This window comes from Microcebus murinus, chromosome 10 (genome assembly GCF_040939455.1).
Source record: "Microcebus murinus isolate Inina chromosome 10, M.murinus_Inina_mat1.0, whole genome shotgun sequence".
NCBI classification, from domain to species: Eukaryota; Metazoa; Chordata; class Mammalia; order Primates; family Cheirogaleidae; genus Microcebus; species Microcebus murinus.
In genome coordinates this window covers 36468696-36491166 of record NC_134113.1, presented here as the reverse complement: position 1 = coordinate 36491166, position 22471 = coordinate 36468696, and the positions used below count along the sequence as shown (strand labels likewise).

Below are 22471 nucleotides of genomic sequence, written 5' to 3'. Positions count from 1 at the left end.
TATGAAAATATACTAATTTAGTTTAAGATCATGATTTTCAACCAAGGATGATTTTGCCCATCAGAGGACATTTGCCAATGTCTGGAGACATTTTTTGATTGTCACCACTGGAGTGGGGGCTGTTACTGGTCAGGTAAACATTCTACAATGGACAGAACAGCCTCCCCAGCAAAGAATTATCCCATTCAAAATATTAATAGTTCCAAGGGTGAGAAATCCTGGTTGACAAATGTAATTAAATGAAAAGTTTACATAGTGGAATTAAAAAAAGAAAAACTTTTCTACTTTAAAATGCAGTCAGATTAATAGATCTCAGTTAACTAAGATTAAATTTACATCTCACAAAAAACAAAACTAAATTAAAATCTTTGCCCTTATACTCTTTCACATAGAAGACACACAAACACCACAAACTGCTGAGTATTGAGCTCCTCACTCTCTCATCTGAACCCTCTTTTCTCCTTTATCAACAAAGAGGCAAAATCCATATCAGAAATCTGAGACTTCCTGGGCAATTCTCTATTCTTCACTTCCCACATCCAATCAATCACCAGTTCTTGCTTATGTTACTATTACTGCCAAAGCAGTTTTCAAATCTCTTTCTTTCTCTCTATCATAACTGCTCTTCTTCCAGTTAAGATCTTCATCGCGTTGCTCCTGAACTCCTAAGAGTTTCCTGGTTATCTCCCCTCCTCCAGTTTCTCCTTCATGCCTTCACACACCCCATGCCCACACGGTGGCAGTTGCCAGAATAACTTACTTAAATGTAAATAAAACCATGTTGTTTTGGCCATTTCCTACCACCTTCAAATGATAAGTCCAAGATCTTTATGATGGCCTATGAGACCTTCCATGACACAGCTCCTGCCCATTCCCCCAACCCTACTCTTTAGCTACAAACATGTTTCTTTTGTCTGTCTATATGTTGTTCCTTCTGCCTGGAATACCCTCCATCAACCTATTCACTCTAAAATTCCCATAGATTACAATTTATTCCTTAAGATCCTACTTATATATCATCACTTCTACAAAGGCACAAGGTATTGTTGTGTGTTTGCTTTTAAATTCTGCATTATCTGCCAAACCATCTACATTTCCCAATGCCAATAACTAGCTGGAACTGTTATGGGGCATTTCTTCTATAGATGGCCACAGTTCCCTCTTGGTTACCTCTATTTGCTTATCTAACCTCCCCCTGGACCCTGAAATAGTCACATTTATTACTCCTAATTTGAAGGACCAAATTTAGTACAGTGTCATGTTGCCTGGGCTTTTAGAGGTAGAAGCCCAAAGACTGCCCAGAATCCTCAATTTCTCTATTTTACTAGATTTCTGAATATGTAGTGACTACTGTGTTTGTGGTGATGAGTTCATAATGAAAAAGTTGAGTTGAGATGCAAGTGCTGGGTGATCAGCTAGGCTGAGGCTGATGCTAGGAAATCAAATCTTGTTCACACCAGCCTTGCAATGATTTAAATTCACATCCCATCAGAAACACAATTACTACATATATAGACTTAGACTCTAGGATCTAAAGTCTCATGCTTTGGTTCATATTCAAAATTATTTTCTTAAGTCTTAAACTATGCTACATATTTACACAGTTGTTAGTAATACTAGGCACATCTATGTATAGAAAACATGACTTCTCCTGAGGAGTGTTTTAGTGCCACTGATGGGCTAGGTCAGTAATCTACATTTCAGAGTAAGGTTGACAATGATAAAATAAGCTACTAATAATTCTGTATCTATGAGAGAAGAGAAAGGAGGGAAGGCCTATGGCCCAATGACACACTTTGTAACTTTATTAAAATAGGCCATACCTTATGGGTGAACTTAGAAAGGTGTGGTTCTAGCCTCACCATTGCCAAGACTAACTGCATTTTCCACATCTGGGACTTGGCAACTAATATTTTAGTTAGAGTTTCACTATACCACACAAACTTCTCAGCAAGCACTTGTAGCTTATGATGTGTTACCTGATTTCCATCTGTATTAGTGTTTTCTTTTTTTGAGAATATAATTGAAAACATAATAAGATCAAAATTGATTATAGAAAATTGTGCAAACCCTTAGCTTGCATTTCATTAGGTAGACTCATGTAGTTGAGGTATATTAATAACATTCCAACCTTGCTTATGCTGATGCCAGCAGTCTTTAGACCAACATTAATAAGTTGGAAGAATGTTCTCCCAAGAAAGTTGGGGGCTTAAATTGAATCACTGGTTTATTCGCTAATGGTTAAAGCAATAACTGGTAATTGGGTTTGATGAGTTTCACAAAGCATAAATGATGCCAGAACTTGAACCAGCATAGAATTTGAAGACAATGCTTTATTCATTTGGGATAAACCACACATTTCTCAGCCAGAACAGAGGAAGGATCATTACTTGGTTTACATTTCCTGCTTTTGTAAATTAAGATTTTTCAACAGGAAACATGGAAACATGTTGCAATAGGAAATACAAAGCGACTCACCTGGGGGCTTGATGAAAATGCTGTTTAATAATATTATACAGCAATAATGCTGTGTTATTGTGAAAACATCAAGTCCTATTTTTTACCAATGCTGTATTTATCCTTTCTCTTTTTTACCCTAATTACTATTAGTAAAAGTAGTTAGGACAGGTGTTGTTACATCAGTTTTGCAGATGCAAAGACATCAAAAATTCCAGTGACTTGCCCATAATCGACTAGTTAATGACAGGGATCCAACTGCCTCTGGAATTAGAGTATTCACTAGGGGACTTTTATTGTCTCTTGAAGTAAACAGAAAACAGAGGGAATGACTTAAACAGGCTGACAATTTAACTGTATAAGCGAGCAAAATTGTAAGATAGGAGGAGACTATTACCTGACTTAAAGGAAAGGAATTAACAGTTATTGGGTATTTAAAAGGTATGTAGCATAATGGCAGACACTCTTACATATTTTATTTAACCTTCAGGCTAGTCCTGTGACATAGGCATTGCTATTTCTGCCTTACATATGAAAAAATAGAGTCTCAAAGAGTAAATGACCACATTATGGTTAGAGTGCCCTCAACTCCTGAGAAAACTATAAGAACTTGAAATTTAATAAGTCCCTTTTAATATGCTGGAAATATAAATTGACAATAAAGTAAAAGTTTCTAATATCTATATAAAGGTAACAATAGAAAGAAGGAAAATTGCCCCTAATGTTGTAATCAGGTCAGATCCTAGCCCAGTGACTTAGAAAAAATAATAAACTAAAACAGACAGAAAGTATAATATATTTCATTTCTTAGTGAACAGCCTCAGGAAGTATTAGAAACCCTTGGCATATCACCAGATTTCAGAATTGATGTACAATATTGAGATTCCTATTGCACTTAAAATAAAATGAAAATTTTGGGGTACCACCTATAAACTCCTTGGTTGACTCCCACCCAGTCAACTCTTCAGCCTTATCTTTTCCCACTGTCTATGCCTCAGTTGTCCTGGTCTTCTTTCAACCACTTCTACATGGCAAGTCATGGACTTTCTTACTTTCAGAACTTCACATAAGCTCTTGATGGTGATGGACTCTTCTTTATCCTTAATCTTAGTTTAAATGTCACCTTTCAGAGAGGAAATTCCTAATACTGTTAAAAGGAACTCCTCTTGTTCCGTTCTATGGTTTTTGTTTTCTTATTCTTTTTTCTCTGTAACACTCATTGCAGTGTTTAATTATGAGTCAGTGTTATATTCTGAGATATAAATTTGTGCTCTTTGAGTATTTCCCCTCCCCCTCTGCTTCCTTTAGCCTACACTCTGGGAGCAAAAAAGGACTCAAGGCTGAAAGCCTTTGACTATAAGCAGAAAGAGAGAGTTGCATGTTTTCATTTCAGTTTTCTTTTTCTCATCTAAGACTAGATAAAATTGGGGCTGGAGAAAGGAGGAAGAGTCTGAAAGGCTTTACTGACTAGATACGGAGAAGTAAAATGAGCAAAGTGCCAAAGTGCAAGGGGAAAAAGGAACTTGCATTGTCAGAACCAGAAGTAAAGTAGAAAATACTCAGCACATGTAGTTCTGAGAGTATAAAGCCAACATGCCCATAGCTTGTGAACTGGTCTCATTCCTTAGCCCTGGACACTTGTAAGCACTGTGGATTTATGATATTTACATATTGTAGAAGGCTGGACAAGCTCCTAAAGATACTACTACGTCCTATTCCTTGAAACCTGTAGATGCTACCATACATAGAAAAAAGGTCTTTTCAGATATGAGTAGGTTAAGGAACTTGAATTGGGGAGATTATCCTGCATTATCTCAGTAGGTCTTAAATGCAATCACAAGTATCCTTATAAGAGGGAGGTAGAGGGGGATTGGGCACAGAAGAGAAGATGGTACTGTTACCATGCAGGTAGAGATTGGAGCGATACGGTCACAAATCAAAGAATGTCAGCAGCCACCAGGAGCTGGAAGAAGCAAGAAGCTGTTCTCCCCTAGTGCCTCGAGAGGGAGGATGGCCTGGCTGACACTTTGATTTTAGTGAAACTGATTTGGGACTTCTGGCCTCCAGGAACGTGAGATAATCAATTTCTGTTTTATATCATCAAATTTGTGGCAATTTGTTACAGCAGCCATAAGCAACGAATACATGGAGTGAATAATCTCATTACTCTGACCAATGTGGAACTGAACAGACTCATTGGAGGCATTTCTCTCAGGCTGGGATAACTGGTGGATAGATCATCACTGCTACATAAACATTTATATGTATACATTTATCATCATATCATCATATTCTTACTCTCTACAAGGCAGAAAGTTCCATGAGGGTTATGAACATTTCTGGATTTAAAAAAAAATTTTAATTATTATAAGTACACAATAGTTGTATCTCTTTATAGGGCACATGTGATGTTTTGACATAGGCCTAAAATGTGAATTAATCAAATCAGGGTAATTGGGGTATCCACCACCTCAGGCATTCACCATTGCCTTGTGTTAGAACCTTTCTGTTTTGTTCCCCACTCTATATCTAGGGCTTAGCTCAATAGTGGGCACACAATAATTGCTCTACAAATAATTGTTGAATGAATGAAAAGCTTTGCTGAAATAACAGCACAAAAATGAGGAAAACACAAACAAAAAAATGGTAAAAAGAACTATGAAATAGACTGTGCTCAGTAACGAAATTGAATAGTCAAAGGAAACAACAAATGGTAAAAATAACTATGGGAAAGACTGCACTGGTAACTAAATTAAATGGTCAAATGCCCCATTATCAGCAATCTACATAATGATTTAGGTCAGTCTGATCCCATGTATGGCGATGCTTCCCCCATCTAGAGACTTGAACTTTCGCATCCACTAAATGTGAGTGTATTCTGATCAACTGTGTGTGTTCTGGCATTGATACATTTTCAGCCAGTTGTATCAGCACAATCCCAGTGTATGCTCAAAGCTCAAGGTGCTCTATTAAGAAGTGAGAACCAATACACCTGGTGCTGAAATCACAGGGTGGGAATATAGCAGTTCTAGCCTGTGAGCTATCGTTACCTGTTCTATTGGGATAGCACAATATTTCCCTGCTCTGCTTCATAAATTAAAAGCTCTCTTATCAAGAGCCAACTCAGAATGAGGGGGACTAGAGCACAGTCTGCTGCTCAGTGCTGCAAAATGATCATGCTGCATTGTTTGTGTCCTTCTGAAAGTGACTGGGATAAAACCACATAATTGTACTTCTCTTGACTCCTTCACAAATGAGTGAAGTGTCACATGATGTCATCCCGAGAACAAAAATTTTCAGCACTTAGCTGAAATTCCAGCTTGCACTCCTATTTAATTATAACCCAAACAACCTCCCACTCAGCTGCTGAGAAAGGTAAAGAATCTGCTAACGACTTCTAGGCACAGAGAGGATGTGAGAATAGCTTTACTTGAGGTCTCTTAGCACAGAATTAAGTTGGGGATCCTTATGTCAGGCCTACAGCAGAACCGAAGGCAGAGGTTCTGCCTTTTTCCTCTAAGGGCCAAGTGGTTTCAGAGAGCGCTTGTGGACCAGGGCTGTTCAGCTGGCCCAGGGAGAGTGTCTGTTCAGGCCATTCTCTGGTGCTGGTGCAAAGTGGAACCATGGGTTTAGGCATGTATGGAACAATTCAAACACAATGGAACCAAAGTCTTTACACTTCCTCCATATTCTGGGCCATTTGAATTAAAGCAAACTCCTTCTCAGAACATTGCTATCTTCAGACTGGTTCTTAATTTTTTAAAGGTCCAAATCCCTTATAAGCAGCTGAGAAAAACTCTCTTTCCACCAAAAATTCATGTATGCAAATCCATAAAGATTAAGAAAATTTGATCTTTTCTACATCATACATGAAAGTGCTAATTTATTAAGGGCTAAGATATTATATTTATTGACCTTAAATTATGATTAATAAGGTCAGACTGCCTGAGTTAGGATATCCAGCTCTGTCATTTAGTAGCTGTATGAGCTTGGGCAAGTTACTTTATCTTTCTCTTCCTCAGTTTCTTCATTTGTAAAAAAATGAGAGTGATAATTATAGTACCTACCACAGAACATAATGGGGAAATAAGAAATTCATTATGTAGAGTGCTTACAGCAGTGCCTGGCATTCAGCAAATATTTATGGAGCTTTGACTATATGTGGGAACTGTTCTAAGACTGGAGATAAGGCAATGAACAAAAATTACTGCCATCAATGGAGCACACATTTTATTGTGGTACTTAAATTTTCATAGAAATCTTGCAGTGTATTTCATAGCAATTAAAAAATGCTTTTGTTTGTGTTTTCTCTTTGTTCAGACAATAGATAAATAAGATCTTAACATTGATTTCCCCTCTGGGATGCTATAGCTTTGCACAGCTCAGATCTGGAATTCCGCTTTTGTTTCCTCTTCATCCTACACCTGACAGCCATTTTGCATAAATAATCTGAGCTGTGAGTACTCACCCTTAACTTGGTATTTATAAAAGCAGAAAAAAAAAAAAGCCAGATTCCAGGAAAACAATTTATTCCGTTCCATACCTAAAGTTTTATTCATTCATCTGTTATGCTTAAAAATTAATTAGCAATGTGCATACACTGTATCGACAGCTTTATTTAGGTTGAACTACAGAGCTAGGCAAATTTAATTGCAATTTCCCCACCAATGTTGCTCTAAAAAAGTGTTTGGATTTCAGAAGCGAATGAAGGCCTCTTTTCCATATAGTATATTTTAAAAGTTCTAATGCTTGTATTTTATAATACTTTTCTGTCCTCTGTCTTCTCTCCCATCAGTACCAGTAGAATATCATAATAGGGGTTAATTCTTTTGGACTTTTTGCCTTTTAAAAAATATAATAAATAATTGTAGATTTAAAGAAAGTTCAAAGAATGTACAGGGATGTCCCTTGTACTCTTTCCTCAGCTTCCACCAATATTAACATCTTGTAAAACTAAAGCATAACATTAAAACCAGTAAATTGGCTTTGGTACAATCCACAGAGCTTATTCAGATTTCATTGGGATTGTTTTTCAAAATAACTAGTTATTACACTTGGTAATCATCAGCTATGATTGCAGTAAAAGTTGAAATTTATATCATGTGTGTCTATTTGGGTGTCAACCTGTGTGTGCATTTGTGCGTGTAAATTGGAGAGAGAGAGAGAGAGAGAAAGGAAGGGAACACTTTTGGGACTATCCATTTCATGAGACTACTTTTTAGAAGAACAAATAGGAGAATACTGTGTAAACACTGCTAATAAACTGTAAAGTACTAAATAAATAAAAAGTATATTATAATAGATTTCTAATCTTTCCATTCAGGAGAAAATGTCTCATGAATAGGATACACAGAGTATAGGTAGAGCCTACTTATCTGCCTCACAGTATAAGGTGGTGTGTGTTTGTATGGAGGGTTATAAGTGGGCTCAGCAAAATTCTATTTGAAGACATAGAATCACTTAGTCATGGACTTAAAATGGAATTTGGGGCTAACTGTTCAACCCTCTGCATGGTACACATACTTTGAAATACTTGGGCAGTCTTCTAACCTCTGCATAAAACTTCAAATGATGAGCATATACTTCCTTATGACTTAAGTCTTTCTCCATTTAGAGAGCTTTAAGAGTTTAAAAGCTCTTTATTATAGTAAGCTGAAATCTGCCCTCCCTGTGATTTTTATCCAGTGGTCTTGGTTCTGCTATAATGGAGGTCAGCTGAAGATAGTCATCATTCCCCTAAAAATTCTCTTCTCCATCCTAAACAACTCAACATGTTCCTTGCATAAAGACTGTGCATCTCTGCATGAGTTTATCATGCTTTGCAAGGATGGAACCAGGATCACAGCACAATAGGGTGTGAGCTGAACAGCACACTCAAGAGTTGGACCAATCTCTTTCCATATTCTGTACAAGATATTTGTATCAATGCTTCTCTAATCACATTAGCCTTATTTTTTGCCCCTCTCCCTCAATTTGATTTATATTTTTCTTGAAAGCAACTGATATTCCTCATGATTTTTCCCCAGGCTCTGGTATTTAGCCATTCCTCCCTGATTCTGCATACGTGTAGCTAGTTTTCTGGGCATAAGAGCAGATTTCATATAGATTCTTATTAAATTAGGCCTACTGTATCATTCTATTGAGATTTTTCATTTCCTGACTCTACCACTAAATATATTTACTGTCCCTATTGGCTCCAAATTGGCTGCAACATTTATAAATAGTCCTTTAGTCCTTTCTCAGAATTGCTGAGAAAACACTTGAGCATAAAAGGGTGAAAAGGGGATATTAGAAAACTATAAATTATAACTGTAACATTTTGACCTCCTATTGATGCTAAATTTTAATTCAGCACTCAGCTGTATGTTTTCACTGAGGGTTGACATAAGAAGTAGCCATACACAAAAGGCCTCTGTATTTTTTGTAAAATTGTATTAAGTGATTCAATATCTCTTTTGCAAAAATCCCAAGAAAAATTTCTCTTGGAACCCAGTGATAGAAAAAATTTTCTTTCCCAGTGTTAGCTAAGCTGGTATGAGTTTCCTTCTGTTTTGACTTCTAAGAAGCTAAGATAAAAAATCAATTATTCAACTGCTATATCTTTTTTTAAATTTCTATTTATTGGTTTCCCCCTTTCTATCCCACTTTATTAACTAACATTCCATGTTAACAGTTTTGTATTAACATATTTTACTTTTTATCAGCCATCATGACATATCTTTTTTAAATGCAGGCAGGATATAAAACCATACAAGTAAACAAACAAAGATAATCAGGACATTTTAGGTATCTTTTCAGATGTTTGAAGGTCCATGGAATAATTTTTTTTTACTTTATAAGTAGGATACTTGGAAAATTTCCCCAGAGAATTTATACTAAAGTTGCTAAGGTTTGCTTCAGTCCTCTAACTCACTTCCTTCAAAAATTTGTTCTCAGTTTAGAATGGCATGTTCTGAAAATCTTCCATATTTAATCTCCCCAAATGGTACCTTATTTCAAAGTAGAAATAGAAATCATTCAATCATTTGCTAATCTTTTCTTTTTTTGGCCCTTTCATTACAGAATAATTTTTTTTTCCCATTAAATGCTGCTACCTGCTTAGAATTATTCATACTGAAAAGACCTCTAGACTCAGCTTAGAAGCCCAGGGTTTAGGAATTGGATTAACTACTCTTTATATGACTATGAACGAGTCATAGGGTCAGGAAGTTTCTCATTTACAGAACACCTGTACATATTAGACACTGTTAAAATGTACCTAACTTACTCTTAAACACTTTAAAATACGTAGTTTATAATATATAGTTTGATTATATGGATGTGCGGTATTTTAAGCTCCAGCTTTAGGAGCTTAGTAAAGTAAACCATAAACCAGTCTAGAGTGGTTAGCTAGTATTATCTCAGAAAGGCAACACGCAAGAGGTAGCCACTATAAGAGCATTTGTGACACCTATGTTGATGAACAAATGATGCTTTCCTTATTAGCAAAAATGTGTCAGAAATAGATTTTATTTGGTGAAATTAGTGGGCCATTAACTAGCACAATAAACGTTATAAATTAAACTTAAGGGTTTAACATTGAAGGTTTTAAATATATATGGAATATTAAAGTCTTTTAGAAACATTCTTCATCTTTGCATGAACAGAGTATGAAAATCTTATGGAGGCCCAGAGACTGTACCATAAGATTAGTGGTAAAAGTTTGACCACTGAACCTTACTATTTTCAACTGTCAATTTAGTAGGATTTCTGGATGTCTGACGCTGAACATAAGGGTAACAAAATCCTGGCTCTGAGAATGTAGTCTCACCTGCCTCAAGTGAACCTTTTCCCCAAGGTTATGATTAGAACACCTGAATGGACAGAGACCCAGGATTTTATCAAATTTATGGAAAAGACTGCATGAGTTGATTACTGCCTTCTTGCTAACAAATGTTCGCTAGCATATGCCAGTATAGGGAGCAGAATTTTCTTTAAGACTTACTTTTAACATAACTAGCAAAAGCAATGTCACTGGGGGAGTTTTTAACCTTCACCCAGCTTAACCATGTTCAGTAGCCGCACTTACCTGTCAAAAGTATCTGTTACCAAATTATCACAGGACAGTTTTCAACAGACACTTTGCCTCAATTTAATTTTCACCAGAGTCTTTCAAATTATTAGTATTCCCTTTTTTTACAGATAAGAAAATTCAGGTTTAAGGGATATGAATTCATAATCGAATGAATATTGAGTGGTAGAACCTTATCTGTTTGACTTCAGTGCTCCATGCAGCCTCCCAGGTATATCAGTAGGTCACTGCAATAAATGGATGAGTGTGAAATGCCCCCAGGGGTTCCCTGAAAATGTGTGGGTTAAACAAAGGCTTTTAGCTCTTTTAACAGAAAGTTTAAAGTCAACCACCTATTGAATTAATATATATATATATATATATAGTTGCTTTATACAATTATAATTACTATGAATATATTTTGGATTTTTTTATACTTTTCATACTATTTTTAAATCTATATCTTCTTTTGATCTACCCAATATATTCAGAGAAATCATAAATTCATACTCCAAGGCGTAGATTACTATGTGACAATTGTGTGGCCTAGCTCTAAAGCCCTCTAGACCAGGAAGTTCAACTCTGAAATTATCAGTTGAAACATGCTTTGAAAAAGCCATAGTTATCTAAAGGTCAATAAAAAAGCTTATCTCAAAGCATTATTAGATAGAAAAAAGTAAATAGTAATTGGAATGCTGAAGGGATATAAAATATTCATGGGATGATAATTTTGATATGCAATAGGGAACAGCAGAGTTGAATGAATAGTTTTGGATTCTATAAAAACTACTAGTCAGGCTAAAAATAAAAAACAAATGAACAAAATTCATGATATAAATATGGAAGAATTTCACTCGATAGTTACAGTAAAATATCACATTCCAAATGCATTTTATTTTGGATATTGCGTTCTAAGCATAAATCAATATGGCTGCAAATAGCCCAAATCTAGGCAATAGTTTATACATTAAAATATTTAAGTTCTTAGAAAAAAGATCTTAGGTTAATAGAAAGGTAAACATTGATATTTTTTTGTTTATATTTCTGAAATTTATACTTTTAGATTATTTATGTTTGATATAGATGAAAGTTATGGGGAGAAAATTATTCATATCACATGAAGCTATTTCTTTAGCAACTAATTATAATGCATACAGGTAGTGGCATCCAAAGAATATGAGGTTATGAAAATATACATTCATGCTTTTAGTTTAAAATGTTATATATTTTTATTTACTTTAATTTTATTTGCAAACTAAAATATATATGATGAATAGGTAATATAATCAAACTATTTTTACATATGTAAACTATTAATAAACTATTAATAAACTATGAATACATATGTATATTTAAAAAATTTTTTTTTTTGAGACAGAATCTCACTCTATTTCCAGGCTCGAGTGCCATGGTGTCAGCCTAGCTCAAAGCAACCTCAAACTCTTGGGCTCAAGCAATCCTACTGCCTCAGCCTCCTGAGTAGCTGGGACTACAGGCATGCACCACCATGCCCGACTAATTTTTTCTATGTATATTTTTAGTTGTCTGGCTAATTTCTTTCTATTTTTAGTAGAGACAGGATCTTGCTCTTGCTCAGGCTGGTCTCGAACTCCTGACCTTGAGCAATCCTCCTGCCTCAGCCTCTCAGAGTGCTAGAATTACAGGAATACATACATTTTTAATTTTTAATTATGGGTACATAATAGATGTATATGTTTATGAGATATATGTGATGTTTTGATACAGGAATACTATTATACATACTATAGTTGTAGACCTGGCTTAAAGAATTATGAATAAATGCATTAGCCTTTTTCATATGTGTTATTATTATATAAACATTAAAATTACCTTCTTTTATAATTAAGATGAAAAACCCACACACATTATAAAGTGTGGAGTTTTACCCTTATATTTTAAATGTGTCTGTTTGCTTATGGTAACTTAGAATAAAAAGTGTCTTGAAATTATTATGTCCTTCCAAACGTTAATTCAATTAGAGTATTATGGAGGGAAATTCTACTAGTTGGTATAATTTCTTGGGATGATTTTCAACGAGCTGATATTTATGATAACTGAACAAGATGAAATGAGACATAAAAATATAAAATTACACCTTTTATAGGTTCAGTATCCATCAATACCTAGGAAGCTGTTTGAACACAAAATTATGATTTGTTCTAGAATCTCAACACTGACTTTGGTAATAGCAGAAAAAAAAAATGAATGTGCTCAAGGAAAAAATCTCTGTTTGTTTTTATAAACATACCACTCCGTTCACTGACAGCAGCTGGTCTCCTCTTTTGAGGCCTCCATGTCTTTCAGCCACCCCTCCAGGGATGATGCGTGAGATATAAATGGGGGAATTTTGCTCCTTTCCGCCCATCACGTTAAAACCAAGGCCTTCATCAGTCTTTGGCAGTTCGACTACCCGAGGGTGGGAGTGGCCTTCACTAGCTGCAAAAGCTGCAACTGTTGCCTGAAAGAAAAGATGGTCTTTTGGTAATAAAATGAGGGAAATGAGGCTAATCACACACTTTGCAGTGGGTAGCTCAGGCAACTTCTTATATTTTTATAGCATTCTCCTGTGAAAGAAAGAACACAAAAGGGAGGGGCCTTTTTTCATTTAGATGTCATCTGTGATTCCTTTCTTTGGTAAAGCATCCCCCCCCCCATCTATTTCTGGATCTTATCCACTATGATAAAAATTTCCCTTCATAAACATCTTTCCCAGTTACCTCAGTTAGATGCAATTCCTCCTATTCCTGGACTCCAAATATCTTTGTTACATATACTACCTACTATTATAATTATTTTGTACATGCATTGACTATGAGCACTTTAAGGGCAGGGATTGTGTCTTGCACTTTTTCGTATGACACACAGTCTAGTTTTGTGCTTGCACATAAAAGCTCATAAATATTCAACAAATGGAAGAGCACTTACATGTGTATATACTAGTGAATACATATATTACCCTGATATTGCTGAACCACAGGCTTAGCAAATATAAGTTTTTATTTTTGATTGAGGAGGCCCAAAAGAAAATAAAAACTAAGATAAAATAATAGATTCAAACAGATTACTGTTATTTCATACCTATATTTCATATTGTTCTGGGAGATCTTATGTGGCACAGTATTGTTTTCCTCTAAATTTTTCATTAATATTTCAACTATTATAGTGAAATAGTTAAAATGAACAGTCCATGGTTTTATAGCTAGATATCTAAAACATCATTTAATATGGACATAATTCTATTTTAAAATTAATATGTTAATTTCTTTAAATAAGTTCAAGAAAACAACTTACCATTAGTTCCCACCCCCCACAGAAATAACAACATTTAAGTAGTTTCTACCAAGATTCTCTGCCTGCTTCTTATTTTCCACCTCTATTATCACACTGTAACCACAGTTGATTAGATGCCTACTATAAGGTGATTTATCCAACACTGTGAAAATATTGATTCCAACTACTGTACATTCTTTTCCACACACAGCATTATCACATCAATTTAGCATTATGCTACTGTCTGCATTTAGTGAAAGATAGTGAATGATATGAAAACAATGGCTTGTTTTTAGCTACATGCATTTGCTCATGCAAACCTTGTTGTCATGCATAAGTTTTAATGGCTGACATGGATGCAATGCAGACAGCCCAGAAACAACCAGAAAATATTGTGCTATTGCAACATTATGCTGCTATCCTGCTGTTCTACATGAATAAGAAATGAGAATGGTAAAACACTACATAATTCACTTTCCCCTTAATTAAACCATGTAGGGATCATTTTTCTGTGTGTGTTCCACTTCAGTACAAGCAAAGCATGATGTAATGATAATAATACCCTTTTTTTCTCTGAGTTAAAAAGAAACTTACAAATCTACAGTGTTCAGTTACAGAACGAAAACTAAAAAATCCAGAGAGAAATCAAGCAAGAGATGTTGTAACACAAAATAATTAAATGGAAAATTCTAATTATTTTCAATGGTTCTTATTTCTTATACATTATTAGAAAGATAAAATATTTTTAAAAGCAAGTGTTGTTTCTATTATAACATTTGTGTATTTGTAAAATAAGAACTGCATCAGTGATTTTAGTTTAAAACTAATGCCTTAATGATATGTTTTCTAGATATTTAATAATTTCATGATCCTATTATAAGATTTCCATTAGTTGGGTCTCTGCAATCTCTGGATTTGAGTTTTTAAAGAGCAAATGTGGCCACTACCACAAAAGGTGGCAGGCTTTCCCTTTAGGTCAAGGCCACATTCTTCTTTTTTTTTAAATAATTAATTTAAAAAACTTTTTATTTTTATTTTTTTATTTTTTTTAGAGACAGGGTCTTGTTCTGTGGCCCCGCTGGAATGCAGTGATACAATCACAGCTCACTGCAGCCTTGAACTTCAGGGCTCAAGGGATCCTCCTGCCTCAGCCTTCCAAGTAGCTGGGACTATAGAGATGAGCCATCATACCAGGCTAATTTGTTTTTTATTTAGAGATGGAGTCTCACAACACCACATTCTTTCAGCAAGTTACCCACTGCTCAGCTGAATACATAGAAAAATCTTAGATCAGTGTGTGTCAGGTAAATTGTTTTCCTGTCTAATGTAAATAAAGTCTTTAGATCTGTGCAAATAAATCTTCATGCACTGAATAGGATAGAGGTTCTTTTGGAATGTGTCAAAACACCATATAGTATTTCATACAATGAACCAGTAGATTTGCTTGTGCCAAATGGACATTTAGTGAGTTTCATGAAATCATTCTCCTTTCTTAAGCTACAGAAGCAGCAGAAACGTTCAATTTTCCATTAGGATTTTTACCTGGGAAGTAGTACTGGTTCTAGACTCTGGGCTGCCACTGATGTCTAAATTTTCTTACAGTGTACACACGAGAATACCTGAAACACACACGCGCACAATCAATTACTAGATAACTGGGGTCAATTATATTTTTAAAATTACACAAGCCTTACCTTTGCTGTGGCCCTCGCACGGAATTCGGGACAGCCATTAACAGTTATCGTTTCATGCATATATTGATACACCTAAAATGTTCACATAAAAAAAGAAGTGTGTAAGGACATTAAGAGTTTCAATTCTTTCATTGCAGACAGCATGATATATTTTTACTGTAAGATAGAGGTTCTCTATTACCAAATAAAATAGGTCTGAATCAATTATCTTGAATTATCCTGATGATTTGGACCAAAAAATACCTCCTATTGGGACAAGGAAGTCAATCACTTTTATTCAGAAGTTTTTAATTTGATTGTCTATGTTTATCAAATACAAAAACTATTTTACATTTGGTTTTATAAAAACTCTATTTTGTCAGTAAAAATTTTATATATACATGTATATATAGCCCTAGCTCTCAAAAATGTGATAAAAATTATATATAAAGTTACCTCTTCAATCTTGGTAACACTTTTAAAAGAGTTTTCTAAATTAATAGTCCACAAAACTGGGATAGCAGTATCTTTTCTTTGGCCCAAACTCCATCACGTTGGAAAGTATGTTATTGTTAATGATACACATTCATAACTTTGAACATTTATAACATAATCTACTCTGTGAATCTATTTGACTTTAATATGAGTAGATAGGGTAATCAATGCGGTCTTTAAGCACAGAGACAAAAAGTATTCCAGAGCAAAAACAAGTAAAGTGAGAGAATCTTAGAACTGGTAACACAAAACAACATGTCAGCTATGCATTCATGGTAACATTTAGGTAAAATAGAAAGGATGGGGGTAAAATTTGCATCCAGAATGATGTCTTAGAAAGAGTACAGGTTTTGATGACTAATGGACCTAATTTTGATTCTTACACTACAATTGGGAAACTATGAGGCCTTGTTTCACTACTCTGACCCTCTTTCTGCCCATCTGAAAAATAGGTAAGGAATATCTATTTAGTAGGGCCATTGTTATTTTAAACAATACTTTCAAGGCTTCTGGTACCTAATAGCACTCCTTAAACAGCAGATATTCTTACCAATCATGATTTTAGATACAACTGTACAACAATAGAAATCATTAAAATATGGTAGAAAAAATATTTTCCTTTTAAACTGCCAGAAATGGAATCACAAAATCTTTATATCAATGGTGAAATAATTGCTTCATCTTAAATAAACTGATATATGGAGAAAGAATCTTAAAGGATAGTTTGAAGATGATATTTGGAAAAAAATAACAAAGTTAAATATGGTGGACTACATGCTTATTTTGGATTTAAATAATAAAGATATACAAATCTATTGCATAATGAAGAAAAGTAAAAATCCCTTTGGTATTATGCTGGAGTAATTTTTTAGAGCGACTCATTAGCTATTTCAGTAAAAAAAAATGAAATGGGAAAATTGCAATTGAATACTTGAATGGTTTTTCCTTTCTATTAATCTTATTTTACTTGCTTAAGTCAAAAGTTATTAAAGTGACTCCAAAATTCTTTCATTCAACAACCATTTATTGAGTGGCTGTGACTAATCTCTTCCTCACATTTTTGACTGACTCATCATTTCTCTAAAATATTTGGTTGAATCTCCACTAATGCTTACTCATCTTTCCTGGGTGACTTTGTTAGAAGAAAATAGACAAAGTGGTCTGCACTAAAAAGGTATAAGTACGATTCAGTTTCTACCTTTCAGCTTTGAATTGCCACTAAACAATTGAGATATTCAATTTCTGTGGGAAATCTGAATGGGAATGAGAACAGGTTTCTAGAAGAGCATTTGTGGAATTTGAGATACGTTACTGCAAATTCTCCAGGCTACCAGAATAGCCGTTAAACATAATTCCACGTTGTTCTTTGGGAGTGCATCATCTGTTTCATAGAGCTAGCCCTTCCACAAGATTCTACTTATTTGCTCTTACAGCCCATTTAAGAAGAAGATTTTCCCTGCCTTGCTTCTCTTGTTAATAAACCCTCGCAAATCTGACCCTTTTCTCAACCCTAACTCATTATGTGTTTCTGAAAGCATTGCATTAGTGTCTTAATTGGGTCTTCCTACCACCAAACACTATTCACTTCAGTTATTATCATCAAGTACCTACCCTGACTATGTCACTACTGCGCTCTTGGCTGTCTGCTGCCCTTACAGTAAGGTGACAAAGTCAAATGCCTACAGAAGTCAAGCCAGAAATAATAATGCAGAACCCAGCCTCTTCAGTCTAGTTCTGTTTTCCTACTTCCTTTCCTCCATCCCCACCACTCCTTAAACATATCAAACCCTCCCAGCTACTCAAGCCTTTGCACATGCTATTTAATCTGCTAGGAATGCCCTTACACCTGGCAGACTCTTTTTTATCCAAGTTTAACACGATGATTAAAGGCCCAATTCAAATATTAACTCCTCTATTAAATGTTCTCTGCCTCCCTCAAGCAGAGTAAGTCCCACCCTTCTTAGTTCCTGGCCATCTGAACTTATCTGGGGTTATTTTCGTTAACAATTCCAGGGAATGGGACTTCTTTGCTTGAATGTAAGGATGTTTATGAAGATAATCATTCAGTAAATAGTGTGGACACTGTCATCAATTGGTTAAAACAAAAGGCAATTTTGTAAGTGCTCAAGATACGGTAAATAGCGTGTACCTAATATGGCAAATTAGGAATAATTATCCTTAACATCCCAATTTGAATTTTGAATTAAAAAGTGGGATATGCAAGGGGCAGTACTGTGTAGCAGAGAATTGCACAGGCTCTGAAGATAAGTTGGAAACAAACCCTGGCTCTGCCACTTACTAACTGTATGATGTTTGGTCAGTTACTTGATTTCTCTGGTGCTAAATTTCCTCACTTGAAAAATGTGCCTTCAAATAGTAACTAACTTGTAGGTCTGTTACGAAGATCAAACAAGATAGGAACAGTATGCTACAGGTAGTAAGTTTACCAAAAGTTAGCTATTATCCTTATTGCTGTTGCTGTTAATTAATGATTCTCATCTTATTTGACCCCAGGATCTTTTGGGGAGAATCTCCTAGGACTAGCAGTCCATGAACACTCTTTACAAAGAATTGATCAGAGGCTATAGTTCTCAGCTGGGGGCAATTTTGCCCTCCAGGAGACATTTGGCAATGTCTGGAGACATTTTTGGTTGTTATAAACAGGCAGGAGAGTGGTGATACTGCTTCTAATCCATGGCGGCCATGGATGTAAATATCCTACAGTGCACGGGGAAGCATCCCACAACAAAGAATTATCTGCCAAAATGTCAATAGTGCTGAGGCTGGGAAATTCTGATCTAAAGAGTCCGGCTATATCTTTTCTTCTTATATGCAATAATTAGTAAGCCATAAAAATCCCACTTTTATTGCACTGAATAGAGGATCTTATAAATGTTTAATAAATATTTGTTGGAGTAAATTATCATAATTCTGGTGTGCATTTAATGAGGACTTACTCTGGGTCAAATGCAATGCTAAACATTTTATATCCAAGAGCTCATTTAATTCTCACAATTTATGATTTGGGCACTCTACACACAATGAAATGGAGTTGCAGAGATGGTAACATGACTATGATCATAAAGCTAATTAGTCACAGATTTGTTATACTAATTCATTGTTACCACCTCCAAAATCTTTCTTCTTTAAACCATATCAGCCTTTCTTATATTAAGACAGCATCATTCCACAGACCCACTCAATTTTGTAAAAAAAACAAAAGACAGCATCAGACTACTACTATTTTGACAGCATGCATGCAAACAAAAACTTACAGATGCCACAAGCATTTCTTTATATTTTGAATAAATGTATCTAGGTCTTATATAGTAGCTACCATTAAACAAATGATGGTTGCAAATGTACAGTTCAAGAATTCTGCAACCAACAAATTCCTCACCTCAAATGAGAGTGAAATATCATTTTAATCTCCCTTTATGATTATAATATGCTAAGATTTAGTGAACTGAATACAACATTATTGCTAGTCTTCCCCCCCCCCAATAAAACACAATAGATTCTGATTAGTTGGTTTTCAAAAGTGAGCTGAAGAGAATATGATCTGGTTATAGAGTCAGGTCAAAGCCTGGATATATTAATTCTATTTCCATTAGCTGTGTCACATTATGAATTTCCTTAGCCTCTCATTTTCTAAGGGACAAAATGTATCCATGCCTCCCTTACTCTTCAAGGACAACTATAAAAGTATTTGTAAAATTTTGAAGAAAGTTGTCATGGAAAGCTAAAATATTTTACCAGATACCCTGAGAGAGTTCTTAAAGGGAAAAGAGAAAATAATTGTATGTGTTTCAACAAGGGGCTTTTAAGTAGGGCTGATAGTCTCCTAAATCCTTTGGGTTCCGAAATGTTTGATAAACTTAAAGCTACAACATTCTAAGTACATTCCATTTGGTAAGATGGGTTTAATTCCTACGGCAAATAATTGATAGATACTCTCACAGTTTTACCTTAGATTTTAGCATCAGTAATTTTCTAACCTTGAATAAATCTCACAGATTCAATAGCATTGTGCATATTTAGAACATATTACAAGCTGTTGAAAATTTAAAAATATAGATCAATTAAATTAAAGCAACATAATTGTAGTGAATTGGTTCAAAAGTTCATTTATTCATTTGTTCAGCTAATTCTATTTTTGAGCTATTCTAATCAACATGTTAGGCACTTGGGCTAAATTAAGAAAGAAAAAAGGCTCTTTCTAAAACTCTGACATAACATTAATTTTCACTATAGAAGGGCTGGTTTAAATTTTTTAAACAAATAATTTACATTTTCCTTTTATTATATTGAAAAGCAAGTAGACTACTTTTTCTAGATGGAAATTTTATCACTGAAAGAATAACAAGTACAAATGAAGTGACAGCTTTACTGTCACTTCAATTTATACACCAAATTTACATATGCAGGCCACACAGTATCACAATATAAATTTTATATTGTTAAACACGTGGGAGATGCAAGTTTCCTATATTTATTTGTTTATTTTAGACAGAATCTCACTCTGTCACCCCAGCTAGAGTGCAGTGTTGTCAGCATAGCTCACTGAAACCTCAAACTCCCAGGCACAAGCAATCCTCCAGCCTCAGCCTCCGGAGTGTCTAGAACTACAGGTGTACACCACCATGACCAGCTAATTTTTCTATTGTAAATTTCTTCTTGATCTTGAAAACCCTGATTAGAGAGGTAGGTAAGGGATGCCAAATCTATATTGTGAGTTCTTATTCTGGGTTCCTTTTCTATGTGACCTTAAGTAACCTACCATCTGTGTACCTTAGTTGGCTATTATGTAAAACCCTAACTTCAAAAAGGCAGTCAAAGAAGATAAAGTATGTGGTTTTGTAAACCATAATCCACTATTCTTATTTTATGCTCTTCTTATAGTAGCTGCTATTATTTCTATTATTACTATTAAATGCACACCTAAGAACCAATTGGAATGATACCTTTAGAATTTAGTTGCTTAGCCTGCAGCAAGATCAAAGAAAAAAATCTTAAGTTTAAAATTAGATTTTGAGTGTTCTGTCTTTTACTTTTATAGTATAGTTTTATTGCCTTTTGTATTTGGATGTTATTTAAAAAATTCTGTGTGTGGCAGGCTCTAGGTAGACTCACTTCATACAATGCCCATTTTCAACCCCCTCCTCCCAACATTGTCTGGCCATCTGACCTAGTTCTTTCCAGTGAGAATCCAGCTGGAGGTGGGTGAGAAGCCTCTGAGAAAGTGTTGCTGTCTTGGTGCAAGTGCTGTCCTTTCCCATCTTTTACTTCTTGCCATGAGTGTGGATATGAGCAGCTGTAGTTGCAACCTCCAACTTCAAGAGAAAGGCCAGGGAACCATACACAAATCAGTTCTAATGACACGGAGCCTCACAATGCATGCAAACAGCTGCCTATCCATCAACTTCTTGAAGTGGAAAAAAAAAAAAAAAAACAGTCCTATTTGTTGCTTAAGCAAACTGAATCCACTGAAGTTGGATTTTCTGCTACTTTCAGCCCAAAGAATTTCTGGTTGCTGTAGTATCCAAGTAAATGTTATACAGATCTATGTTGTCTTTAGGCTCTCTTTTCTTCTACTTCTTCCAATTCTGAAAGTTATAATTTTGCCCATTAGAAATCAGTGCAAATTTGTTAATACGAGGGCATAAAAACTGAGAGGAAAGATAAAATCATAGTTTTTTTTTTGTTTTTGTTTTTGTTTTTTTTAAGCAGAAACTAACTCTTTGAAGAACACTACTAAGAAAATGAAAAGACAAACTAACTGGGAGAAAATATTTATAAAACATATACTTGATAAAGGCCCCATGCCCAGTATTTATAAAGAACTCTGGGAAGTCAATAAAAATTAAACAACACAATTAAAATATGGGTAAAGTATTTAAACAGGCACATTATCATGGAAGATATATGGGTGGCAAATATGAAAAGATCCTCAACATCATTAGTCACTTAGGGAAATTTAAATTAAAACCATACTTAGATACATCTACACTCTGATTAGAATGTGTAGGTTAAAAAAATCATACTGATGATATCTAGTATAGGCAAGAATGTTGAACATCTATAACTCTTATACATTGATGGTGGGAATAAAAAATGGTATGGCCACTCTAGAAAGTGGGATAACAGTTTTCTGTAAGATTAAATTCACATTGACTCTAAGATTCATTCATCTAAGCCTAGCTACTTATCCAAGATAAATGAAAAGTTATATTCACACCAAAACAAGATGCAAATACTTATAGCAGCTTTATTCATAATTGGCACAAACTAGAAAGAGCCCAAATAGCCTTCAGCTGTGAATGAATAATCTACTGGAGGTATATCCATACAGTGGAATACTACTCAGCAATACAAAGGAATAACCTACTCAGACATGCAGCAATGTAGATGAATCTCAAATGCATGTTGGTAAGTGAAAAAAGCCAGACTCTGTAATGGTTTTGTTTATGTGACACTTTGGAGAAGGCAAAACAATAGGGACAGA

General features: G+C 34.9%; 1 protein-coding gene across 4 annotated transcripts in view; it reads right to left on the bottom strand.

Moving 5' to 3' along the window:
* The window catches only part of LIN7A (lin-7 cell polarity scaffold A), a 153040-nt gene that overhangs the window by 20609 nt on the left and 109960 nt on the right, over positions 1 to 22471 (bottom strand). For all 4 annotated transcript variants that reach the window (XM_076007140.1, XM_012759760.3, XM_020287968.2 and 1 more), the window contains 2 exons: positions 15493 to 15564; positions 12777 to 12986 (listed from right to left, as the gene is read on the bottom strand). In XM_076007140.1, the coding sequence (XP_075863255.1) occupies positions 12777 to 12986; positions 15493 to 15552 (270 nt within the window). In that variant the 5' untranslated portion in view covers positions 15553 to 15564. The remainder of the gene's footprint in view (positions 1 to 12776; positions 12987 to 15492; positions 15565 to 22471) is intronic.